The sequence below is a fragment of the Papio anubis genome, chromosome 8, assembly GCF_008728515.1.
Source record: "Papio anubis isolate 15944 chromosome 8, Panubis1.0, whole genome shotgun sequence".
Classification (NCBI taxonomy): Eukaryota; Metazoa; Chordata; class Mammalia; order Primates; family Cercopithecidae; genus Papio; species Papio anubis.
Genome location: NC_044983.1, coordinates 26,557,535 through 26,584,322, shown reverse-complemented (window position 1 = coordinate 26,584,322; position 26,788 = coordinate 26,557,535). Strand labels below are relative to the sequence as shown.

The 26,788-nt window shown below is 48.9% G+C and overlaps 1 protein-coding gene across 8 annotated transcripts in view; it reads left to right on the top strand.

The window, feature by feature from the left end:
* Positions 1–25,274, top strand: part of ZNF395 (zinc finger protein 395) — a 41,576-nt gene extending 16,302 nt beyond the window's left edge. For 3 of the 8 annotated variants that reach the window (XM_009212760.4, XM_009212761.4, XM_009212762.4), the window contains exons 2-10: positions 9,815–10,072; positions 11,137–11,369; positions 14,190–14,299; positions 17,567–17,802; positions 18,301–18,401; positions 19,164–19,473; positions 20,807–20,899; positions 21,738–21,841; positions 22,136–22,436. In XM_009212760.4, the coding sequence (XP_009211024.1) occupies positions 9,833–10,072; positions 11,137–11,369; positions 14,190–14,299; positions 17,567–17,802; positions 18,301–18,401; positions 19,164–19,473; positions 20,807–20,899; positions 21,738–21,841; positions 22,136–22,247 (1,539 nt within the window). In that variant the 5' untranslated portion in view covers positions 9,815–9,832 and the 3' untranslated portion in view covers positions 22,248–22,436. Of the gene's footprint in view, positions 1–9,774; positions 10,073–11,136; positions 11,370–14,189; positions 14,300–17,566; positions 17,803–18,300; positions 18,402–19,163; positions 19,474–20,806; positions 20,900–21,737; positions 21,934–22,135 lie in introns of all 8 variants that reach the window. The other 5 variants (XM_021942175.2, XM_009212759.4, XR_002523742.2 and 2 more) reach the window with 4 other exon arrangements.
* The last annotated feature ends 1,514 nt before the right edge of the window (positions 25,275–26,788 follow it).

The window sequence follows — 26,788 nt, the reverse complement described above, 5'->3', positions numbered from 1 at the left end:
TGTCTGCGATTGATGCACATTTATTTTGTCACTTGGGCTCAGAACGTCCTCACTAGTGAGCACCTTCTGATTAATGCTGCCACCCCATCCATTTCAGGAAAAGCATCAGAGAGTGGCACCCCAACATCCTAAGCTGGGGTGGGGGTGAACTCTTATTCAGCCTGTTTCTCCAACTCTCTTTCATCTCGAAACTCATTCTCATGCCCACAGTTATTGGGGCATAAAGATTCCTTAAATGGCTTCCTCCAGAGAAAAATACGTTTAAGGCACTTCCTTAGTGGTTTGAGCCCTGGGCGAGCCCCTCCTCCGCTCCGTTTATTTTCCACTGTGTATTTAAATCTTCCCCGATGGTGCCTGTCTTCTTTTCACTAAGGCTGACTTTCTGTTTTTGGGGTGAAACTTGTGTCTCCTTCAACCTCCAGTCACTCAGCGGATTTTTTTTTTTTTAGATTCATAACATATTTTATTTTGACTTATCTAACTGATGTCAAAAACGGAAAATTTTCACATGGATATTCATCTAACTCATGGGCTCCATTCTAAAAACCCCCTTTTTAAAAATCAGGCTTCAGTGTCAGATTGCTGAATGTTTTTTTCATTTTCCTGAGAGAAGCAAATGTTCATTCATTCATCTCATTATACAACACAAGTACATAAATGTAGCTTCGGAGCGTATTAAGTGCTTTTAAACACAAGTGCTGGCTGTGCGGACCAGGTGGTAGCTCATTTAGGCCCCAAATTCATTAAGGGCAGGGTCTGACTCTTAGGCTTCTTAATATTTGGCTTGGTGCATGGTCAAGAGCTGGGCCCACATGTTGCATATCAGCAGGGCTGATACGTTTAAAGATGCTGGGCTTTTTCTGCTCCAGGGCCCTTTCCCAGGGATTCTGGTGAGTCCCTCCCCAGCTGGGTCTGCCCCACCCTTGTGGGCGGGATTAGCTCCCAGAGGCTGGCCAGGCCCCACCTGGGGGAGGCTTGGGGGCCGGGCCCCAGGGCTGAGATTCAGGCTTGGGGGAACAGAGCAGGAATGAGACCCGGTACCGGTACCGAGAGTGAGTGGGGCAGGCACCTAGTCACATGGGCGATGGGCAGGGGCTGGTCACTGGCTTTGGGCTCCAGGGCCACAGCCGTCTGACTTGGTGTTGAGCTCCAACCATGGAACGCTGGAGTTGGTTCATTTTGACCGGCAAGCCTCTAAATATGGGTGCCTCGATTACCCACCACAAGGAGAGAGCGGTTGCCTTTTTATGACATGTTGATTCCAGCCAGGTGAGTCACCAGGTAGCTCTCATCCTCCTGCCAGGCTCCCCTGCCTGTCGGTTTGGCATTGTCAGAGAATGTGATCATTCATCGAGGTGACATTTGAGTTCCAAACCAGTTCTCTCCTTTAACCATTTCACCCTCAGGAGTGATTCTCCTTTGTTTGGCATTGTCAGGAACTGTGATGATCCATTCAGATGACTTTTGAGTTCCAAATGTGTTTCTACTTTAACTTTCTAAATAGAAAAAAAAAAAAAAAAAATGACCAGGCACAGTGGCTCACACCTGTAATCCCAGCACTTTGGGAGGCTGAGGTGGGCTGATCACTTGAAGCCAGGAGTTCGAGACCAGCCTGGCCAACATGGTGAAACCCCATCTCTACCAAAAATGCAAAAATTATTCTAGCCTGGTGGTGTGCACCTATAATCCTAGCTACTTGGGAGGCTGAGGCAGGAGAATTGCTTGGACCTGGGAGGAGGAGGCTGCAGTAAGCCAACATGGCGCCATTGCACCCCAACCTGGTTGACAAAGCGAGACTCTGTCTCAAAAAAAAAAAAAAAAAAGTAGAGTCCGTGTTCCCGTGTCCATCTGCTTTCTTCAGGGAGCGAGAACACAGGAACCCTTTTTGTCATCTTGGAATTGGTACCTGGGGCATCGTTACCTCTCAAGCTTCCCTTTCCAGCGAGTGCCCACTCAGAGCCTCAGTGCTAAGACCTTCCTTGACTATTAGGCTTTTAAAACTCTCACGTCTGTGTTTTATATTTTTGGAATGGCAGCTTTTTTTTTTTTTTTTTTTTTTTTTTAATTGCCAGCTTTTGCCTGTTGTTACTGCAAGTGCTTCCAGTAAATCCCTTCTCCATGAAACTCACTCTCTTCCTCTGGATCCCAGCTCACCCTCCCCAGGCCTGAGCCACGTCTTGCTGCTGGGTCTCCACTTCCGGGGAAGAGAGAACTGGACCAGCACGGCACAGGAAACTGCCAATGCCACTGCTTGCTAGCTTTGGGATTTTGGACAAATAGGTGACCTTCTTGAACCTGTGTTCTCAGCTCTAAAACAAGGGTGATCTTGTTCCTCCATATTTTATTGAGTTGCTGAGAAGTCAGGAAAGAAAAGAAGTCCCCAATGTGTGCATTCAAGAGAGTATAAACCTAAGTGCCATTCAAGCATTTGTGAGTGGTTTCGAGGTCGTGTGCAGGTCTCTTAGAAGTTTACCCTGAAGGCTGCTAGAGACAACTGCTAGTTCTGTGAGGCTTGTTCTCCCTGGGGATACTCGGCTCCTGGTTCCCTCCCTCCAGTCCTGGCTCTGGGTAAAATGCCAAGTCAGCAATCATCCATCTCCCCACCTCCTTCTGGAAGTGTCATGTGGTTTGAGAACAGTTTAAATCAGGTTTAACCACACTGCACGGCGCCCCTCCCCCGCCACATACATGCACGCCCCAGCGCCCCACGCATTTACAAAAACGCTGCGGGACAACTGTGTCCCCTCACCCAGACATCTGTCAGCATAGTCCTGCTAATACCTGCTTCCTTCTGTCTACCTGTTTTTAAGGAAACCCTGTCTCGGAAGCAAGTTCGAATGCTCTTGACACCTTTGCCTTCATTTTAGGGCCAGCAGCAGGTATTCCTTCTTACAACACATTTTTCTTGAATCTGGGCCTCTTCTTACCCCTGGGAAGATCAGCTGTTTAAGATCAGTCTAAGGAGGCTGCAGTCCCATCAGTGCCAATAGAGAAGGTTGTGGATTCCTGAGCCCTCACTGTGTGCCAAGGAGTGTCCTAAGAGCTGTCTTGTGTAATAGGGTAGTGTGAACTCCAGAGAGTCGTGAACAAAGGCACTGCATTTCTGAGAGCAAATGGGGAGGTAGGTGTGAAGGAAGGGGAAGTGTATTTTTTCCTGGGTAGAGCTGTGAAAACGCTTTCCTGCCAGCAGCGCAAACAGAAACCGTCTCTTTTACTTGACTGAATGACTGTTGTGCAGTCAGACCAGCAGAAATATTTGTTGATCAGGATTGTTTATTATTTGCTGGAGAGAATTCGCTGTAAGCAGATCAGATGACCTGATTCTATGGCCCATCTGCTGGAATATGAAAATAGCAGTGTTATTTGGGGGTTCCTTCTTTTTCCTTTCCATTACTGTATTACATCTATTACTTAGAGTAATAGGAAGGCTGGATGCTCAGTTATAGGGTATGCCATCGAGAACATTCCAGCCCTGAATGGGAGTTGGACAGTTATTCTGGTCCCTATCAATCTTGATACTCCATCATTTTAATTTTACTGGTAGTCTAAACTATTCTACACTGATGCAATGTAGTCCAGTTTTTTAAAACCTTCAGAAAAAGACAATAATTAGAATGCCCTGAGAATCCAAATTGTCACACTCTGACCAGCTGATTTAGAACTTGAATCAATCACCAATATGCTCAGTGCCATGTGTCTGAAGCTTGTACTGTGAAAATCCTAAGTACACACCACACCCCTCTTAAAAATAGGATCACAGGACCTGATAATTTCAGAGAGCCAGAAGTTTTAGATCAGGGCTTTGGGTGCTCTTGCTGAGGCCCTGGCTTTCTGTTGAAAGCCAGGAGGAGTTTTCTCCTGTCTCTTCAAAGAAAAGGTCCATGTATGCTTAGCGAAGGGTCTTTTTTTTTTTTTGCTTTCTTTGGGGAAGACATACCAGAAAAAAAAGGCTTGAGAACCAGCCACCAGGTAGCAGTTGGGTATAGAATGGGACAGTTTGCTTCTGCCAAGGTTCAAATGGTGACCTGCAAACCAGGAGGACCATAAACATATTTGCATATACTTATAAATATGCTTGCAAGTACTCATGGCATTTGTCAGCAAAGATGTTGGCTAAGAATTGCTGAAAATGAGTTGTTTGGGAATCTTATTCTCCATGGAGTTCTGTTGTAAAATAAGAGATGCAAACATTCACTGCAAACATTTTGGCCTTTGTTTATTTATTTATTTATTTAGAGCTCAGACCATCCTCCTGCCTTAGCCTCCTGAGTAGTGGGACTATAGGCATGTACCCCTATGCCCTGCAAAGTGTAGAACATCACACTGAAAAATTTAAATAAAAATGTTACAGATTTAAAGGAAAAATGGGCACTTTTCTGATAAAAGATAAAGAATGATATGCTAAATATTAACCAAACATCTAAAAACTGAAACTGTTGTTCCTGCAGTGATACCCAGTGGAGATAATAAAATATACAGAGAGCAGAGTTTAGCAGAGAATCTGAAGCTCTTGGCAGGAGGGTTTATATCCCTCAGTTGACCTAGAAATTATTCATTAGAGAAGTAGCAAGCACCCAAGCTTTTGCAAATAGGAGTCTTACTCCAAACTTCACCCTTCTTAAGTTAAAAGAAACCCCAGGAGTTGTGCAGTGAATCACTTTGACTTATGACCTGTGTTCTGGAAGTGCCGCTAGGTGATATCATGGCTCGCTGCAGTGTCCCTGGGTGGTAGGAGAGCGCAGTCACCGCGTGAGTGTGTGCACGCACACAAGTGTGGGGGCGTGCCTACGTGTGCTGAGACATGTGGTTGTCCAGCAACAGTTACATGACAAATAGCAGTTTGCAACCCTGAACCACAGAGAGAGTTTGTTTTACTGTTCTGCCTGTTCCAGTTCCTTAACTGATGGCAGATGTCCTCATTAAGGGCTATTAGCACATCAGAATGTGTTTGCTGAGCCCTGAAAAGAGCTAACTCCTTTTGGATATGGACTGAAAGATGTTATCTAGGGTAGCCAATCCCTCCTGTTGGTGATGGCAGTAGGGAGTGAGGAACACAAGAGGGCTTGGTATCCCGTTAAAACTTTCCCGAGAAGCCTTCAGCACAAGTTTATGTTTCAGTCAGGGAATTCCGTAAGAGGAGAATGTAAAATCCTAAAGTGGGATTTGGCTGTGTGTTGAACTACTGTTACTGTTACCCTGAAATAGGTGTTTCTTGATTTCTCTTGGCTGCTCCAGAACCATATGGCAAACTAGGGGATGGCTGGTTTATAGGGACCATTGATAGCTCCCAAGAAAGAACTCACCAGAGGAGCGAATGAAGTGGAGATCCTGGAGGAGAGAGGTTGGAAGGAGGCCACCGCTGGAATGGTGGAAGTGCACCAGGTGGGCAGGACCCCAGGAGTGCTTGTGAGATAGCAGGAGGTCCTGAAAAGTCACAGGCGGCCCAGAGTTAACCTTGCTCCTCGACCCACCTGTTGGCAGACCTTCGCCGATGCTGTCATTCGCTCTGAGTCCCCGAAGACTCTTGGTTACTTGTGCTGTCTCTCGAGCCACGTCTGTAAATGTCATGAGTGTGCTGATTAACACAGGCGAGGCATCAAGTGACGCCTGGTGATGCTGCCCAGCCTGGATTAGTCTAGATTTGTATTTCTCCCCCTTCCATGCTATTAATCCCCAGTATAAACTTGGCTAAGGTTTTCCTTGACTTTTTGGGTTGATCCCATTATCCCTTTGCATGCCCTGCCAGAGGGCAATATGTGTATAAAGGTCTTCCGAAACTCGAACTGCTAAATGATTAACAGTGGCTTGGTCTGCTTAGCAGGGTCAGACTAAAGCGTTGACCTTTATTCTGTAGGTAAGAGGCCAAGATGCAAGTGGAGAAGAGATTTTTTCAAGGAATGAAAGTATGTGAGAAAATGGATGTGTAGAGTTTTAGATCAGGAGCTATTTTTTCTTTTTCTTTTTTTGAGATGGAGTCTCGCTCTGCCGCCCAGGCTGGAGTGCAGTGGCCGGATCTCAGCTCACTGCAAGCTCCGCCTTTTGGGTTCACGCCATTCTCCTGCCTCAGCCTCCCGAGTAGCTGGGACTACAGGCACCCGCCATCTCGCCCGGCTAGTTTTTTTTGTATTTTTTAGTAGAGACGGGGTTTCACCGGGTTAGCCAGGATGGTCTCGATCTCCTGACCTTTTGATCCGCCCGTCTCGGCCTCCCAAAGTGCTGGGATTACAGGCTTGAGCCACTGCGCCCGGCCTCTTTTTTGTTTTTTTTGAGACGGAGTCTCACTCTGTCCCCCAGGCTGGAGTGCAGTGGTGCGATCTCAGCTCACTGCAACCTCTGCCTCCCGGGTTCAAGCGATTCTTGTGCTTCAGCCTCCCAAGTAGCTGGGATTACAAGTGCACGCTACCACACCTGGCTAATTTTTTGTATTTTTAGTAGAGATGGGATTTCACCATGTTAGCCAGGCCGATCTTGAACTCCTAACCTCGAGTGATCTGCCTGCCTCGGCCTCCCAAAGTGTTTGGGATTATAGGCATGAGCCGTTGCACCTGGCCAGGAGCTGTTTTTCCCATCAGGTTCACTAACATAGGGAAAAAAACACCAAGTTGATGAAAATCAACTTAATTGAGTGGTTTATTTTGAGAGATTCCACACCTACTAGAATCATGGCAGGATTGTGACCTCTGACACCAGATGGACATGAGTTCATACCCAAGGCTGCAGTTCCTAAGTGTGCAGCTTTGGCACCGTGACCCTCTGAGGTTGTCACCTCATCAGAAATGGTAGACCATTGGTTCATCTCAGATCCTTTTGAGGATTAAATTAGATACAATTTATGAAAGCTAGTACCTCTTAGGCACTTAATAAAGACAGTTTCCCTTCCTTCTTTCTCTTCTGCTTTTAAAACTTAAGATTTGGCAGTACTAAAATAAAGCCAATGAGAAAATGTATTTTGGTGTGAAATTCTGGCCAGTTAAAGGAGAAAGGGGCAGGAGGGATCCAGTCAGAAGCAGCAGGTTCACCAACTCCCTGCGGATCCGGCAGGCGTGGAAGGTTGCAGGCACAAACAAAACAGGCAGTAGAAAGCAGTCTTTAAATTAAAAAAAGAAAAAGGCTTAGAAAAAACATCGACCGAATTTGTTGGCCAAACATTTCAGGCGCCGTCTGAAGACTGGGAGCCCAGGAATTTGGGAAATACTACCCTTTCTTCATTTTCAGTGGTAGAAACCCCAAACTTCCTGCTCTAGAAAGTGGGGAGGCCATTAGGTTGTTTTTTTTTTTTTTTTTTTTTGGCTAAGAAAGTGGTGTAGTTTCTTTCTCCGGGTTGATGCTGCCATCTCATGTCTCTGCGTGGCGTTGCGGCTTCGCCTCTGGATCCTGTCAGCCCAGTGAAACTGAACTGAGAATTAGAGGTGCTCCATTTTAGCCTGAGGCTCCAAAGACGAAGGTATGTAGGTGACAGTGTTTTAAAAACCAGTTTAGGCCAGGCACGATGCCTCATGCCTGTAATTCCAGCACTTTGGGAGGCCAAGGCAGGCAGATGGCCTGAGCTCAGGAGTTTGAGACTACCTTGGGCAACATGATGAAAACCTGTCTCTACTAAAATACAGAATATTAGCCAGGCGTAGTGGTGCACACCTGTGGTTCCAGCTACTTGGGAGGCTGAGGCAGGAGAATCACTTGAACCCAGGAGGCAGAGGTTGCAGTGAGCTGAGATCATGCCACTGCACTCCAGCCTGGGCAACAAAATGAGACTCCATCTCAAAAAAAAAAAAAAAAAAATACCCAAACCCAACCAATTTAGCTTAGGTATACATTTTTTTTTTTTTTTTTTGTAGTGGCAAAGAATCTACTCTTTGCATTTGTCTCCCTTTTTATTGTTACAATGAAGCTTTCAGAGAGAGAGTCATTGCATGTAGTTACCAGACACCTAACTAGGAATTTCTGTCTGCGTGCTGTGACTCCAGCCTTTTCCTCATATTAATATTTTCTTTGCGTTCTGGAAAATTCATGGTGGAGATACTATGCCAGCAGATTCTAGCCCTTGAGTTTCTGTGTAAAATGCTCATGAAAACCAGCATTTTGCCCTTTTACTCAGTATTTGCTAATTTATTATTATCCTTTAGAATTCTTTTGCCGTTTCTGTTTTGTTACTGTGGAGATGTTCATGAACATACCTTGCTGGAATGGTTTGGAAAGAGGCCAGGATTTGGGAGGTGTGGAGATGGTGTGGTACCTACAGAAAGAGCCTGGGGGGCTTCTGGACAAGGGTGAAAAGGAAAGAAGGCTTATGGAACTGTTCAAAGATAGCTTGAGCTAAGAGCTGTGCCACAGGTGTCCTCTTGATGTGGGTGGGATGGGAGAGGCACACCTGAGTGGAATTAGCCCCATAGGCGGGGGGGGGGGGGGGGGCGGGGGGGTGGTGGTGGTGGTAGGGGGGTGGGGGGCAGTCAGCATTGATGCTGAGGTCTCTGGAAACCCTGGTGTTTTATACCTGCTGTGACCCCACAGCACCTGGGATATCCTTTGCACATAATAAGCGAATAGGAGGGAACAGAGGACTGGAACAGCAGAGATTAGGAACTGAGGAGCTGCGTGTGCTCTGTAGGAGGAGGGCAACCTGAATTTACAAAGCACTGGTTCTAACTCGTCCCCTTCTGCCAGCGGTGTCAGGCCTGGGAGCGCTGTGGGTCAGCCGGTCCCCTGGTAGGGACCCACTTCGAGAGGCCTGTTCAGATTCTTGCACCAACTACCTTTGCCACCTGAAAAAGTCACGTGCTCAACATTAGTTTCTTCAAGTGTAAGATGAGAGGAGCCTGGGTCATTTCTTTTCTTTTTTTTTTTTTTTTTTGGAGTCTGAGTCTCGTTCTGTTGTCCAGGCTGGAGTGCAGTGGTATGATTTCGGCTCACTGCAGCTTCCTGCCTCCTGGGTTCAAGTGATTCTCCTGCCTCAGCATCCTGAGTAGCTGGGATTACAGGCATGCGCCACCATGTCTGGCTAATTTTGTATTTTTAGTAGAGACAGGGTTTCATGATGTTGGCCAGGCTGGTCTTGAACTCCTGACCTGAAGTGATCCACCTACCTCAGCCTCCCAAAGTGCTGGGATTACGGGCGTGAGCCACCGCACCTGGCCAAGCTCATTAAGTTTCTATGGCTCTTTGCAGCTTTGAGCTAGCTGAGCTTGAGAATCTGTGTGCATCAGATGTCCTCAGGCTTTGACCCAGCAATATCGTATCCTGGAAGTTGCCCTACGGAAGCCGTGGTTGATGTGTGTGTGCTGAGGTTTAGCTCAGAGGATGCTCCCTGCAGGCAGAGAAGTTTAGACGGCAGACCATTGGGTGCAGCCTTTGGGTACAAGAAATAATAATAGATTAGAATAGGAATGATGTGTTCACCTAGGAAAATGCTGAGTGGCTTCTAAACATGTTTTTATAAAGTAATATTGAATGATATTGCAAAACTTACACAGTTAACTAAAAATACAGTTTACCAAACAGCAGTCCCATTTTTACAGAAATAAAAGTGTAAATACACGCACAGAAGGAAGCCTGGCCTGCTGTATAGGAAGAGTGGGCCTCCCAGGGAGACAGGTTCCTGAGTGGTTTGTTTTTCTGTGTACACAGAGTATTTTCTGATTGTCCTACTAGGAATGGATATCACTTTTGTGAAAAGGAGGGATGGTAAAAGTTGACTTTAAAGGGTTCACTTACTTTAGCAGACCCTTCCTGGCTCCTGCTGTGTGGGGCTCCCTCCTGAAAGCTTCCTGATTCCCCCAGGTGATGGGCAGAGGCCTCAGTGTCCCCTTCGCCTCCGCAGGAGAGGAGAGGCAGCAGCATGGCGAGCGTCCTGTCCCGGCGCCTTGGAAAGCGGTCCCTCCTGGGAGCCCGGGTGTTGGGACCCAGTGCCTCGGAGGGGCCCTCGGCCGCCCCACCCTCGGAGCCACTGCTGGAAGGGGCCGCTCCCCAGCCTTTCATCGCCTCCGATGACACCCCCTGCCAGGAGCAGCTGAAGGAAGTCCTTAAGGCTCCCAGCACCTCGGGCCTTCAGCAAGTGGCCTTTCAGCCTGGGCAGAAGGTAGGTTGATCCCAACATGGACAGGTGTCCCATCTTGCGAGTCTTGGGGTGGTGGGCTGGGGTGCCCTAGTGACGGGCCGGAAACTCTCTGGGCACCGTTTTGAGTGCAGACCTTTGCCCTCCAGCCACAGGGTGTCTGGGCAGCAGATCGCCCAAAAGAATATGATATTGTTAGTAGACCCAGGGCTTCTCTACCAGAGTGTTGTCTGTAGAAGGTGGCAAGATCTAGCATCTGATGCTGTGGGCTTTGGCTTGTTCAAAACCTCAGTTTGAAGGATGGCCATAGCCACATTTCTCTTAATCTGCCTCAGTTTACAACTTTACCAAAGGAAAGCATCTCAGGCTTATGAGAGTCAAAGAACATTGCGTCTTTGAATTCCCTTTAGACACTTTGAGGAGTCAGAGATGTTTGTATAGTTGGATTTGGTGTGGATTTCCTTTTCCAGCGTCTCTGCCCCTGTGCCAGGGCCCTGGGTCTGATGTTATCATGAGGTCCAGGTGCCTGGAGTTCTCTTTTGTTGCCTTCCCAAGGCCTCCTAAATAAGGACTCTACCTCTGTCTCCTTGCCAAGGCTTGTGCGCACCAGGCCTCCCTGCCTGTGAGGGAAGGTGGCCTGCCAACTTCCAGGTCCCCCTGGTGAGAGGTTGACCTGCCTCTGTACCCCTGCCACGTTGTCCCCAGGTGGACTCAGCATCCTCTGAGTGCAGGATAATGAGCAGTTCGGAGTGCCAGTTGGGCACCAGCAGACAGGCAGTGCATCTGGGGCAAGGAAGGCAGGAACATGAGTACAGATTCTAGATTCAGAGAAAGTCACAGAAACTGACATGTTTGCTGTCTGCCAGTCTAGAGAGCTGATAAGGATCTGCCTTGGGAGGAATCAGGCCTGTGTGAGTACTCAGGTGGGAAGCGAGTACCTGGGAACATCTGCTTGAATAAAAGATGAGTGAGGCAGAGAACATGGTTCGTGGCAGGCAGACCCTGGCTCCTGGGATGTGGGGTGCTTGAGAACTTCAGGGTGAGACCCATCCAGGGCTGACCACTGGCTGCTGTCCCTCTTCCCACAGGTTTATGTGTGGTATCGGGGTCAAGAGTGCACAGGACTGGTGGAGCAGCACAGCTGGATGGAGGGTCAGGTGACCGTCTGGCTGCTGGAGCAGAAGCTGCAGGTCTCCTGCAGGGTGGAGGAAGTGTGGCTGGCGGAGCTGCAGGGCCCCTGTCCCCAGGCACTACCCCTGGAGCCCGGAGCCCAGGCCCTGGCCTACAGGCCTGTCTCCAGGAACATTGATGTCCCAAAGAGGTTTGTGTAGGAGAAGAAATTGGGTTTTAAGAGTCACATGGGTAGTGTGGTGTGAGGGTGTGGGCTGCCTTGCGGTGTGGAAGAAATGTGGTGTCATTGGCGTCTGGGTGCCAAGATATTGGGACACATGGGACACAGAAAAGGGGAATCTTTGGCATCTTTTCTTTTTTCTTTTTCTTTTTTTTTTTTTTTTTGAGACAGCCTCACTCTGTCACCTAGGCTGGAGTTCAGTGGCATGATCTCGGCTCACTGCAACCTCTATCTCCTGGGTTCAAGCGATTCTCCCACTTCAGCCTCCCGAGTAACTGGGATTATAGGTGTGCACCACCACACCTGGCTAATTTTTGTATTTTTTGGTAGAGACAAGGTTTCACCATATTGATGAGGCTAGTCTCGAACTCCTGACCTCTAGTGATCCACCTGCCTCGGCCTCCCAACATACTGGGATTACAGGTGTGAGCCACCTTGCCTGGCCCAGAATGGCATCTTTTCTTTTCCATAGCTCTATATGGGCAGTGTACCTTTGGCTGGGCAAAGGGCTATTTTTTCCCCTCTCGTGCTTAAACTACATCAGGTCATAGTTTATGATGAGAGACGGGGAAGAACTGGCTTAAATCGGGAGTCAACAAACTTGTTTTGAATGGGCCAGATAGTAAATAATTTAGGCTTCTTGGACTAAACAGTCTCTGTCCCCACTGCTCAGCTCTGCTGTGGTGTCCAAACAGCCAGGGGTGATGCAGAAACAAACGGGTATGGCTGTCCTCCAATAAAACCTCATTCGTGGACCCTCAGATTTCAGTTTTATATACTTTTCTTGTGTCACATGTCCATAAATTGTATCCTCCTTTTGATTTTTAAAACTATTTAGGCCAGGCACAGTGGTTCACACCTGTAACTCCACCATTTTGGTAAGATTGCTTGAGGCTGGGAGTTTGAGACCAGCCTGGGCAAAATAGCAAGACTTTGACTCTACAAAAAAAATTAAAAAATTAGTCAGGCCTGGTGGCTTTTGCCTGTAGTCCCAGCTCCTTAGAGGGCTGAGGCAGGAGGATTGCTAGAGCCCAGGTGGTTGAGGCTACAGTGAGCAATGATGGCACCACTGCACTCCAGCCTGGGAGACAGAGCAAGACTCTGCTCTAAAAACAAAAACCAAACCAAACCAAAACAAAAAACAAACAGGCTGGATGTGGTGGCTCACGCCTGTAATCCCAGCCCCCAAGGTGGGTGGATCACGTGAGGTCAGGAGTTTGAGACCAGCCTGGCCAACATGATGAAACCCCGTCTCTACTGAAAAGACAAAAATTAGCTGGGCATGGTGGCGCATGCCTGTAATCCCAGCTACTTCAGAGGCCGAGGTACGAGAATTGCTTGAAGCCAACCTGGGTGACAGAGTAAGACTCCATCTCAAAAAAAAGAAAAAAGAAAAAAAAAAAACTCACAAAACCAAACCATTTAAAAATGTAAAACCATTCTTGGCTCGAAACCCTACAGAAACAAGCAGCAGACTACGTTTGGTCCACAACGCACAGCATGCTTACCCCTAGCTTAGATATTCAGAACCATTGGTGTTGAATGAAGAATGTATTTTGCTTTAGAATTTTGTGATATGACTTTTTTCTAAGAATATATATCCTAGTTTCTATGTTATATGCTCTATGTACATTGATCTTTTAAGATTTAAAAAGAAAATCTGCCAACTGAAATTGTCTTACATATAAGATGTGCAAGCAGTCACACCCTATCTCACCTCTCTGTGTTTGTCTATGAATGCTACAAAACACAGTAGACCCAGTATTTTGAAACCAGATCAGAGCAGCGATATTTGCGATGGTGTATTCAGCGAAATGCAGGCAAAGAATTTATTTTTCTGTTATATGGAAATGAAAATTCAAAGATCATACAAAAACAGAGATGCTAATTTGTTTAATGTATTGATAGTCTTTAATGTTTGATGTATGAATAGTCTTGGTTTTGCTGCTTCAAACCCAAGTCATATTTTAGTGGACCTGAATTGTAAGGAATAAATTAAGACAGCCCTTTGAAACAGACCACTTAGAAGTTTATTTCAGACTAACTTTTCCTAATACTTTAGCATTAACTCCTAGACAGCTCGAATTTTACTTCCAAATAGTGTAGTGATACATGGATTTTTAAAAAATTATGTGTAACATTTTATAGAACTCGGCTGTAGAAAGCATGGACATTTGTGTTGGAAGATTTATTTTAGTGCTTCTGGTTTATTTGCACGTTGGCTTGGGTAGTAGGTTCTGTTGACATTCAGAAGCTGTCAGAATGCCTTACCATTTTTCTTGGGGGAGGGGTGGGAGAAGGTGGTTAGTATATAATTGTTCCCTGTTCAATTTAAATGTGGGACAAGGAAAGGAGGTAATTGTTGTGCTTTTGAATTCCAGTGGGTGTCTTTTGTCCCCGTGTTCATTTCATTTTGAGTCTATCCTCTTTCCCCTAAATACAATTCTCCTTTTTAAGCTGCAGAGTTTGGCAGCAAAGTCACGGGAGAATAGGGCTGTCTCAGGGCGTCACAGTGGGATAAGACCCAGTGGCTCACACCGGGGCTGCCTAATATTATAAGCATCACTCAGAATGGGTACTTCCCAGGGAGAAGGGGAGACCTTCCTGTTTCACTTAGTTTATATGATCTGAGCACACACTGGCTGATTGGAGTTGGGGGGACTTGGAGGGGTCAGTCCAGAAGTGTAAGACGATCATGTGAAACCAGCCAGAAGCAGTGTCTCGTTTTGCAAGGACCATGGGCCTGCCGTGCTGGGAAGTAACCTTTTCCACTCATGCATGTGAATCCAGGAAGTCGGACGCAGTGGAAATGGATGAGATGATGGCGGCCATGGTGCTGACGTCCCTGTCCTGCAGCCCTGTTGTGCAGAGTCCTCCCGGGACCGAGGCCAACTTCTCTGGTGAGCAAGCGGGGCCCAGCTGAGTTCTGGGCATGACAGAGGCCCACGACAGACATCCTCTGTGTAGAGCAGCTAGTTGCCTATGTCACCGGCCTGGCAACAGAATTTCCAGGGACTCCTCCCAGTGGCACCTCCGACCGGCTGCATGCCGTGGAGTTAGACGCATCCGTTATTTTCCCTCAGTTTCCTCACCTGGGGAGGAGTTTCCTGGTGCATTGTGAAGATGGTTGAACATGGGACTGAGCCGCAGTGGCCCGCGGAGTAAATTCTTCCATGGGAGTGGCTGAGCCCAGCACTTCGGTGGGGCCTGAATGAGGCCAATAGAGGAATATTTAGTTCGCAAAGTAAGAAATATGCTAAATGGTCTCCTAGTGGCCTGAGAAAATTCATGCCCTCGTTCCACATGCCTAATTCAGCCTCATAAATTAGTGTGAGCCTACAGGACAAGGACCCGGAATAAATGAGCTAAATTCTAAAGTAAGTCTAATTGCTTAATAAAAACCAGAGGTTCGACTTCAAGGCAAATTTATTAAAACAAAATTTATGTAGTTGCAACCCCAAAATACTTTATCAATAATATGAGGGAAAAAAGGGTTGCTGGGTATTTGTCAGTAGTTTGGCAAGACTGGTAGTGAACCTGAAGTTTTTTGGGAAATTCATGGCAGGGCTGGCCTCCCTTACTCCCAGGGAAGAACTTGTTCATTGGTGGACGCCTAACTGAATTGCAAGCTACTTATAAGCTTACAGGAAAATATGGAGTTAGCTCTGAGTACATAGCAGGAGGAAAGTGGCCTTCATAAGTATCCCTCATAAGGAATCTCCCTAAATAGAAATTAAACATAAGGGAGAGAGAAAACTTACTTTTGTGACTCAAAGTTGGCTGCCAAAGGAAGTCACTGTACTATGAGGACACCTAGCTGTGAAGCCTAGTATTGCATGCCTGCTCTATTAGCACAGCCAAATAGGGAAGAGGAAAGGAGTTAATTTCTAAGTTCTCAGGAGAGTTTAGGAGATCTGGATGGTTGGGTCAACAGTGGAAAGATCAGGAAAGTGTCCTAAAGGGAAAGAAAAGAAAATTATTGACTCCAGTTCCCATCAGGAGGGTATGTATAATACATGCATACACAAGTGCACATCAGCGTAGAAGCATCTCACTGATAGGCCATCATCTTGATAATTTTAAGTCCCTTTGTAAAAAACAAAAAACAAAAAACACAAATTTATTGTCTATTAAAGATTTTTTTGATGACAGTATATTTTTTATCTTATAGCTGAAGTCAGTGGAAATATAAGGCTTCCTTGGCCTAATTATCTTGAAGTGTTCTGCAAAGTGTGGTCTATGCAATGACAATCAAAACCTTGACTAAGAGAGTCATGGATACTATTTGCACAAACGCCACCTAGTCCCTTTGGTTTCTGTGTGGTTAGGATGGCATGTGTGTTTGTATGTCTGTGTGTAGAAAACAGGATTATAAATATTTCTTAAAAGTTCACTGGTAAGGTCTCAGTGCCATGCATTTGTAGAGCAGTACTTTATTTTCATGCTATAAAATGAGTATTTATTGCCTGTGTCCTAGAAAAACTTATGATCAAAGATGGAGTCACTTATAACTTATACATTAACTTATAACTTACAGATAACTTTTTGCTTTATGTTTTGCTTCCTTTGTGTGCCAGTCAAAATCTGCCATACAGATTTCATGCGTTTGAGCCATTGTGAGTGGTTCCTGGAGGGAAGGACTGCCGCATTTGTAGGGTGTGCCTGCCGCTTGACCTGCCCTTTGTCCCCGAGTACTGAGCATCCTAGACGTAGCCATGTAGTGTTCTGCTCTCTGCCCTTCTCTCCCTGATTGTTTTCCTATCAGTGGACATGTGTGGGTCTTTCACCTGTTGGCCTGTTTAATGATTCTTGTGTACTGCCCTGAATATGTACCCTTTTTAAAGCACACATGTAGATGTAGTAATCTCTTGGTTCATGGAAGGGACAGTGATAGCTGTGAGACATGACAGCCGTATCTGGGGAGGGAAGAGTTCTTCCTCCATCTCGTTCTTTTTGGGTAGGCTGCTTCTAGGATGTGAGATGTAAGGAGAGTCTGGACTGGAAACAAGGGAAGATGGGAGCCTGTGCCAGGTAGATCCCTGATTAGCATTGAAGGAGTCTGGACTATGAGCAGGAGGAGAGAAAGACAGCAGGATTTTATCCTGGCTGCAAGGGATGTGCTAGTAGACCTTGGAATGCAGAGTTAGGGGGCTCTGTGGAACGCCCCTGTTGAGAGTTGGGGCTTTTGAGGACAGGTAGCTTTTTTCCCTCTCTCTTGGTATTTCCACATACCAGAATTTCAGATTCTCCTATATTATAAATTGACCTGGATTTTTGGCCAAGAAGTGAGAGAGTGCGGGTTGGGCCTCCGCAGCCTGCAGATGTGCTGTTTAAAGACGGAAGATTCCCCATGTCTGCTGATGCTCATCCTCCTGCTCAGAGGCATTCAGGAGCCCGGCAGCTGCTTCAGGGCCATGTCAGGCACAAAAGCCCCCTGCCACCTTGCAATGATCAGAATTGCTCGCAGAGCTTGTCTTTCCTCCTCCAGACATGTTACTTCCTGATTAAAGCAGGTTCCACCTGGGCTGAAGCTGCCACTGGGAGATGTTGCGCACCCTCCCGAGACTTGCAGAGGCTGAGTGGTTTGTTCCACGCCTAGGTTTCTATGGACTGGTCTGGGTTTAGATGATTGAAAAGCATTTTTCAGGAAAGCTGATCAAGAAGACCTTTAAGCTGGCCTCAGCTGTAGGAAGATGCTCCGGGTGGTACCCAACACTGGGTGTGCCTGTTCTCAACCAGGCCTGGAGGCTGCAGAGGCTTTGCCCCTCTCCATCCCCATCCCCCCTTTATTTAATGTATAAAGTGAGAAACAGGCAGCACTTTGGGAGGCTGAGGCCAGAGGATCGCTTGAGGACAGGAGTTTGAGACTGGCCTGGGCAACATAGCAAGACCCCATATATAAAAAATTTTTTGTTTAAAAAGAGAAATAAATTTCAATTAGGTTCTCTATGTATGAATCCTATACAAAGTGAACTTGCAGTGTGTATCTGTTGGTCAGTGGTGACCAGGTGGCTATGGTAGGAAATGTCTGCGAGGGCAGAGCAGTTCTACCAAGAGAAATTGCTGCCGTGAATGAACCCCTCTCCGTGTTTACCGAAGCTCAGAAGGGAGAGTTCGCCCAGGGACAAGCCTGTGAGCGTCCTCTCATCTTCTCTTCGTCTGGCCAGCTTCCCGTGCGGCCTGTGACCCGTGGAAGGAGAGCGGTGACGTCTCGGACAGCGGCAGCAGCACTACCAGCGGTCACTGGAGTGGGAGCAGTGGTGTCTCCACCCCCTCGCCCCCCCACCCCCAGGCCAGCCCCAAGTATTTGGGGGATGCTTTTGGTTCTCCCCAAACTGATCATGGCTTTGAGACCGATCCTGACCCTTTCCTGTTGGATGAACCAGCTCCACGAAAAAGAAAGGTATGTGATTATGGTGTGAGTGGGAGCCCAGGCTTGAGTGGATGATGTCTCTGTGGGGACAGCCAGCCATGGAGGGAGGGGACCCTGCAGGCCTTACATAGTCTTGGGTTCACTCCCATTTCGGTTTTCTATTGCTGCTTCTGTTACCTGGTGATATTCCCAGGATTCTACTCCTCCTATTTAAAGCCTCTTCCCTTTTAGTCTCCACCCCAATCCCTGCCTTCTTTCCTGTGCTCCTGCAGAGGTCTGCGTGGGAGAGGCCTCCAGTGGGGTCTTAGCCATAGCACCGAGCACCGCTCTTGGCCACTAGGACCATCTCTTAGGTTGGGGCTTTCTAGCCCCTGGTTGTAAGTTTCTCTGGTCCCAGAGAACCCCTTTCCTGGAGGTTTTTGTTGGGTCAGGCCGGGGACAGCAGCCACTTTGAGTCCCCACTGGGTAAGGATGAGCGAGGGATAAGGAGAAAGACATATCCACTCACCCCATCTTCCTTTCCTCTAGAACTCTGTGAAGGTGATGTACAAGTGCCTGTGGCCAAACTGTGGCAAAGTGCTGCGCTCCATTGTGGGCATCAAACGACACATCAAAGCCCTCCACCTGGGGTAGGTGCGAGCCCAGGGCCTCTAGCCTAGGGTCGCATGCAGGTGTCCCTCCACCCTGCCAGGTCCCTGTGACCCGCAGCCCACAGTGCTTTCAGGAACGTGGCTTGCTGGAAACCCCCCTGGCGTCTCTTCCTGGCCGCCTGAGAAAGACATCCTGGTGAACATTGTTGCTGTTGACGGGAAGGGAGTTCTGTCCATCTTGGGGATGTGTCTTCTTGCCTCACTGCAGGAAGCAAGATGTTTTAGTTCTGGGTAGAAATGGGGTCGTTTGGTTCAGTTGCTGGTGAGACCCCGTTTCCAAGATGTTTAGTGGCCGAGCACTGCACCACCGACTCCTCCTTGGGAGTGGGCCTCTGCTAGCCCCACCCTGGTGCCTGGGTCGTGTTCTGCGCACAGCGACTTTGCAGGCTGCTAGTGGTAGGAGCTGACTCACAGCCCTGGGGAGAAAGCGTGACTGCAGGCAGGTGGGGCCAGAGAGGGCTCTCGGTCGTGCTCAGCGTGGGATGCTTCCTGTCAGAGGAGAGGCTGGTACATGTTCCGAGAGAGGATGAGCCTTAGGTGCCAGGAAAAGTAATTCCCATCGATGTGCAGCACATAATCCTGGTGACACCTGTCAGGAGCGAGGCTCCTGGGTGTTCTCTTGGGCTCCGTCCCTGACTTGCTGGGTGGCCTCAAGCAATCACTTTCCTCCCCACCGCGGTCCCCGCTAGGTTTGAAGGGGGCAGCGCACCCCTGATTATGCCGCATCTCCCTCTCACACAGGGACACGGTGGACTCTGATCAGTTCAAGCGGGAGGAGGATTTCTACTACACAGAGATGCAGATGAAGGAGGAATCTGCCACCGCTGCTGCTGCTGCTGTGGGCACCCTGGTCCCTGGGACTCCCACCACCGAGCCAACTCCCACCCCCAGCATGACCGGCATGCCTCTGTCCGCTCTTCCACCACCTCTGCACAAAGCTCAGTCCTCCGGCCCAGAACATCCTGGCCAGGAGTCCTCCCTGCCCTCAGGGGCTCTCAGCAAGTCAGCTCCTGGGTCCTTCTGGCACATTCAGGCTGATCATGCCTACCAGGTATGGGGCGGGGCACGCTGGAGGCTCAGGCTCTTGCTGACTCATCGCGGGCCCGCTTGATCACAGGCTACCCACCACCCTGATGGAAGGCTAAGCCCTTTGGCCAAATTGCTAATATCTTCTACAAAGAAACGAAACCGAATTCACTGCTCAGTAAATGTGGGAATTCCTGGAGTTATCTACATCGGCAGCTGTCATGAGTGGTTACTAGAAATCTAGCTGAATCCCTAAGTAACTGGGCGATGGATTTGGGCGGGGACATTGTCACACCTCTGCTTCTAAGAGAGGATGGAGTCGTGTCGTTGGGCTTCCTACAGTGATGTCTAGGTCCTAGAATTGTGTTCCATGGAGAAACAGTCCCGCATGCATGTTTCGAATACTTAACTATGGGCCAAGAATTGGGCTAAGTAAGATTTTCGGGTAGAAGAGGACTTAGTCCCTGCCCTTGTGGAGGGCATGGTTCAGATCGAGAGAAATGAAGATGTAACTATGGTTAATTATAATAACCAGTGAAAGTACTGATTACTAGAGGCATGAGAAGATGTTGCAGGTACCAGAGGGACCAACCTATTATGCCCGTGTGGATGAGAAACTTACCACAGAGGGTGGCATTTAGGACAGTCTTCCCAGTGTGTAGTAGGTACTCAGGGAACACGCAGCTTGCTGTGTGCTGATATTTCTTAAAATTCTTTTGTGCTGATTTTACCAGTCCCTGGGCCAATTTGCAAATTAGTTATTAAAAGGTATCGCTTTCAGTGAGAAAGCCTTTACAAAACGAGCCAGCCCTCCTCTTTGTTAGAATGAGTGGCCGCTTAGTGATTTCGTGCTTGACCCGCTTGCAGCGCTGGCTGACCTACGGGGCCCGGACATGTGACTTGTGTTTTCACAAATAGCCCTGAACCTGGATACCCGTGAGCACACTGCCACTCTCAAGCAGTTGCTGGGGGATCCCATATCTTATCCCAGCCATGCCCCCAAGACGCAGAAGGCTTGGGGCCTCTTTTGGCACCTGCTGTGGCATGTTCTTGGTAGGTGATCCAGTTGAGAAGTTAAATCTTCTGCAGTGATAAAGTCATGAGGCTGGCACGTAGACCAGCTCTGAGGGTAGGGTTCCAAGATGAGATCGGAGCCTCGCAATAAGGAGACTACTTCAAACCACTGGATGATACTCCAGTGTTGTCCTCGGGAAAGCCGGGTGTGTCCCAGCTCTTGCTGGTCATGGCACTTATGCAGAGATGCACCTTCTGCTGCCGTCCTGAGGCTGTGGGGATTGTGGGCAGACTCTGAACACTTCCTGAGCTAGAATCCAGGCTGACACCCTCATCTTCCGCAGGCTCTGCCGTCCTTCCAGATCCCTGTCTCACCACACATCTACACCAGTGTCAGCTGGGCTGCCGCCCCCTCCACTGCCTGCTCCCTCTCTCCGGTGAGTGTGCTGGTAGCACGGCCGGGGCCTGTTATGGCCGAGGGCTCTCCCACACATCCCAGGGCTGGAGGCCATCCCTTGGGCACAGGGCACCTGGCCACAGGTCGATGTGGCCATCTTGCCTCCATCCCCTAAACGTGTTGAAGGTCTCCTTGTGCCGCCCCTCCCTGGCACTCCCCATCTGGCCACAGCCCCTCGCGGAGGTGGAAGGGGGCGCTTGTAGAGGATGTCCAGAGCAAGCAGGTTTCTTGCCAAGAAAATCGCCAGGCGAGGCTGGGGTCAGTGCTCCATCAGCCCCTAGTGCCCGTGGGTGTTTTTAGGATTTTAATGCTGAGAGGAGAGGAAGGGGGAGAATGTGGAGGCTGTGTGGGCTGGGTCAGAAGTCTCAAGGCCACTGGCGACAAGGGCCATAGGTGGACCCCAAACTCAAGTCAGCGGGAAGTCATTTGGAACTCTACCTAGCAGGCGCTGGTCTTGAGTTATCTCCTGCAGGGCGGTGTCACATTGTAAATCAGATTGCCAGTGATGCCACTGAGGCAGCGCGAGGCTTCCAGGCATGGCGGCTCTGTCCAAGTCCCCTGCAGGGAGAGCCTCAGAGGGGGCCAGGTCCAGTGGCCCCCTGTCCTTGTCCTCGGCTGGGTCCTGAGTATGGCATGAAGGCCTGCTCCTTCCTCACTCTCCTGCCAAGAGCTCCCCTTGGCTAGAGTGTTCTCCCTGAGAAGGCGCAAGGCCGCCTGCACCAGAAGGAGCTGGGGATGGGTGGCTGCCTGTCTTTCAGGATGGCTCCCTCACCTTTACTGACTGTCCCTCTGCTCATGGCCCCTCTCCCCACGCCCAGGTCCGGAGCCGGTCGCTAAGCTTCAGCGAGCCCCAGCAGCCAGCACCTGTGATGAAATCTCACCTGATCGTCACTTCTCCACCCCGGGCCCAGAGTGGTGCCAGGTGAGATGTCCGCTGTCATCCCCTGCCTTCTGGTTTCTGTGCCCTGTCTCCGGTGGTGTGGACGCCGACCCCGCCCAGATGAAGTCACCAGGGTTAGTCCCCTGAGAGGAGCTCAGGTGGTGGACACACCAGATGGGTTGACTGTTTGGTCCTCAGAGCCTATGGCCCCTGGTCCTGCTGGCTTTTGCTGGGAGCTGCCCCTTCGGCCTCTGCTTGTTCTCCTAGTCCCACTTGGCCGCTCTCCCGGGCCCACCACCTGTGTGGGACTCGATTTGCATTCCTCTCTTTCTGCAGGAAAGCCCGAGGGGAGGCTAAGAAGTGCCGTAAGGTGTATGGCATCGAGCACCGGGACCAGTGGTGCACAGCCTGCCGGTGGAAGAAGGCCTGCCAGCGCTTCCTGGACTGAGCCTTGCTGCAGGTTCTACTCTGCTCCTGGCCCTGCCAGCAGCCACTGAAAAGAGGCCGACGTGTCACCAGTTCTCAGCAGAAACCGAAAGAGAAAGAGCGGAAACATGGAGCTCGGGCTCTGTTGGCTAAGGTGTAACACTTAAAGCAGTTTTCTCCCATTGTGGGAACATTTTATTTTTTAAAAAAAGAAACAAAAATATTTTTCCCCCTAAAATAGGAGAGGGCCAGAACTGACCAAGGGTATTCAGCAGTGAACCAGTGACCAAAGAATTAATTACCTTCCGTTTCCCACATCCCCGCTCTTTAGGGGATTAGCTTGTGTGTATCAAAAGAAGGAACAGCTCGTTCTGCTTCCTGCTGAGTCGGTGACTTCTTTGCTTTCTCAACTCTTCCAGAAAGGACTGTAAGCAAGATGAATTTACTTTTCTTAAAAAAAAAAAAAAAAAAAAAAAAAGAGTTTCTGGCTGATGGGTGACTCAGAGCACAGCACTGCCCGGCTAGGGGAAGAGGGGTTTGCCCTTCTCGGAGGGTACCTCCTGTTCCCTGTCTGAGCACCCGGCATGGAAGTCAAAGGAAAGCCCTTTCTTGGTGACAACAACGTAAATCTGGGTTCCCTCAGACATTGGGTTGCACCCCAACGAATATTAAATGGCTTCTTAAAGCCCAGAGAAAGAGGTTTTTTAAAAGACTTGCCAAAAAGCTGAGCCAAAAGGCTGATCAGAATTCACTTTTTGGAATGTGGCAGTTAAACACTACCTTGACCATTCTCTTTCCTGGAGGAACTCCTGGAGGGTTTGAGCGTCTGGAAGCTCGGCTCTGACCTGAGAAAGCGCCCTCCTGACGCCTCCTCCTGCCAGTTATGGAACGGACGCCTCAGAAATGTTTTGTTTTCTTTTATGATGTATTCAGAAGCCTTTGCTGATTGAAGTTTCCTTTTATTTGGGTGGCCGGGAGAGACCCAGGGAGGTTCTTGGAGGTTCCTTTCTGTCTCCTGGCGCCACCAGGGATTTCCCCATTTCTGTTTGCTGCCTGAAAGCAGGATGAGGAAGGCCAAGGAGAGTCCTTGCACCCGTGAGCATCAGGATGAGGAAATGACAGAAGGAAGACGTGGGTTTGGGTTAGTGGCTGCTGGTGTTTCGGCCCTTGGTGTTTCTGGAGCCTCTGCGGATCTAGGAGAGCCTGGGCTGCGTGCAGGTCGATAAGCAGAGCTGTTCTTGTGGAGAAGGAGGGAGGTCTAGGGAGTTTAGCGCCATGCCAACCAGCCGTGCGCGATGACAGAGTGAGCCACGCCCGGACGGCAGCTCATGTTTCTGTTTCGGCGTCTCGCTTTCGTCCCAGCATGACTTACGTGGGGATTCCTCAGGGCCTGCTGGAATGTGACCGCCCGCTGCCCAGCTGCCTTGGGTACAAGTCCTGGCTCTATGTCCCAGCCGTCAGGGGCTCAGGGAATCCTACCCAGCCACCTGTCCTGGGATGGAGTGTCAGCACCCACCCCTTGGTCATCATCGAGGCTGTCCTCCCAGTCCTGGGTGAAGATACCTGGGCAACCAGGGCTCCCTTGGCCCCTTCACGCAGGAAATAGACATGTGCTTTTTAATGCAGGACACTTTGAGTGTTATAAAATCTGTAGATCTGGCAGTAGGGGCATGATTTTGGGAAGGGTATAGTGCCCTAGGTTGGTGACAGAAGGGACGGACACTTATGCACAGGTGTCTTTGGTGATGGGGTATATTTTTATAACTGCGTAAAAAAAATGTATATGGAATTCTGTCTCTTGGTAAAGCTCAAAGCCAGGCTAGCCTGAGTTGGCGCAGGGCTCTCCTTCCTGTCCCTTCGACCTCCTTGAGAATTAAAAGCTGGCAGCTGCCGATGGTGTTTCCTGACCCCCTTGCTTCCCATGACGATCCCCAGCTTCAGATCCTCATGGGGAGGGGAGGGCGTGTTCTTACGCGTGGGCACAGGAGGGCCTTCCCTTCCCCTCTCTGTCAGAGTTTTCACTGCCGTCTCGTCTTGAGAAAGCTGTTTGAATTCCCTCCGCCCCCAGTTTGGACCGTGTAGATATAACTGGATATACGGATTTTTCTCTTTGTGTGGCAGGCTTCTTATGCCATTGGTATACAGGGCAGGAAAGCAAGGAGGAATAAAGGGAGGAGCAGTTTGGAAACCACGGTGGTTTTGCTTTGTTCTTGTTATTTGGTTTTGGTGCCGCTTCCCTGCCTGTGCTCGTGCCCCCTCTCCTCCTTGGCGCTGGCGGCCTCCTTGCCTCCCTTTCACCCACGCTGCCATCCTGTGGCTGTCGTGTTGGTTCTTTACACGTGCTCTGTTCTCGCGGTTGCTCCATTCATGTCTTCTTGGAGGGTGAGGGTGGCTTGGGAACTGACCCAGTGATCACACCTACTTTCTGCATCTTTCTATCTCCCTCCTTCCCAGCCCACCCGGGCTGCAGACTCTGATGGAAGGAAGGTGCCGCAGGTGGGCTTTTAGAAACGGACTGATTTCCAAAGCAGTTATCTTGGGAAACTGTTTATTCCAGCGATGTGACTTTTTTCAGAATATTTCTTGGAATCACCTTCAGAGTCTGGGGCTGTGTGTTAAGCAACCTTAAGGATGCTCGACACTCATTTAGTGCCCAGGGAGGCCAGCGAATGGCATCTGTGGCCAAGCGAGGTCTCAGGTACAAAGCAAAAGGACCATTTAAAGTAAAATAGCTTGGATTCAATCGTGTGACTTTTAAATTGGCTCAGAAAGCAATTGTGTGATTTCAGAGAGTGTTTTGAGCCGCGGCCACGTTGTTGTGAGTCTATAGCTTGACTCCTTGGAGAACAATATTCATTTGGATGTGGAAACTCTGATTTGCTGGGAGAAATCTGTCCTGTTACTTTCTGGTCATCCCAGGTTCTGACTTTTACCAGGGGCAAAAAAAAAAAAAAAAAAAAAAAAAGGAGATAAATCCCATCTGTGAATTTGTCTTATTGGCGCCTTTTCCCTCAGCTGTCTTCCAAGTATTATTTTTACTGTTAAAAAATTTTTAAAAAAATGTGAAATGTAATGTTTTTACAGCAACAATATGAAATATATTTTATAAGGAATAAAATGGTACCTTGTCTGATTTAATGTGTGCCTGTCCATTGCCCCTTCCCCTGCAACAAATAAGATTATCACTGTCCTTGTCCTTGGTGTTACACAAATGGTAGCATATCACACTGTAGCAAAGCATGACGTTGATTCGCTTATACTAACAGTCGGTAACACTTCCCAGTGACTAGGCCAAGTGTGTACATGGGTTCCCTATTATAAATAACCCTATGAGAGAGTGCTGTTACTGTTCCCATTTTGCAGATGAGAAGAGTGAGGCAGAGGTTCAGGAACTTGCCCAAGGTTATAAACTGGGAAATAATGGCACTCCAGGCAGTATTTTCTGCTGCTTTTCTTGACTGCATTCCTGAGTCTTTTGAGGAGCAAGCAAGTGACATGGGAGAAAATACATCACACGCTACCTCTCGAATGGCTTCTGAACATGGTCTGCTCTGTACGGACATCAGTTGCAGGTGCTGCGATGGCCCAAGTGGCTGGCAGAGCTGGCCTAGGTGGGAAGGCTGTTGGAAGCAGAAGGTGTCATTCCATCCAGGGGCTGGTTTGCGCAATTTCAGGTTTGCTGAACTTTAAGAACCACTTGGTAAAGCAATGATAGATTCCAAGACCAAGTCAAATAAACCAGGCTTGCTTGAAGAAGTTGTGGAAATGTGTTTAAACATTCAAGGTATATTTAAAATAAGAGTTCAAGGTGGTGGGGGGGCAGGTGGGAGACCCAGCAGGATCCTTTCTGCACTGAGTCACCCTTCTGGTGGGGAGAAGCAGGAGCTATAGGAAGAGGCTCTGGGGAATAGGGAAGGCAAAGAGGCAGTGAGGAGCTTTGGGGATTGTGAAGTGTCTCTTGGGGCGGGTTGCAGGGACCCTTCCTTCACATTGATGGCCAGTGGGGGTATCCCACTCCGGCACTTCATGATGGCCTGAGTCAGCCACGCCCAGCAGCCCACAAAGCAGTTTCTTTTTACCCCCTTTTTGCCGTTTTTTATATCTTGGAAGTGCAGTCAGGGACTTCCTTCTCCCTTTCTCTGTGTCCTTGTTCCAGCTCATCCCTCTAAGAACACCTTGAATAGAATTACCTGTTCTACTGCTTTTGTCAAGTCCCCCACCAAGTTAGCTACCTGCCTTTTCCATCTGTAGCTTGCCCCCCGACCCCTACCTTTGCAGCTGCATCAGTGGGTCGACCCCCCAATTTTCCGGCTTCTGGTTGGATTTGGCTGGCAGACACCAGGCTGGAGTTTGAAAGCGAGGAGCAGAGAGAAGTGGGGGTATTGAATCCTGGCTCCCACAGTGTATGAGTAAATGGCTGTATTTCTCTGCTGAAAGCAATGGAGAGCTAGAGTCCTTGTGGGTCCAGGAACTCCCTTACCCCTACCAGGGCTCTCCGGCTCCCAACAGAGTGCCTTTCCATCCCTTGCTGATCTTCTATACCTGCCCACTCATATAGACGGT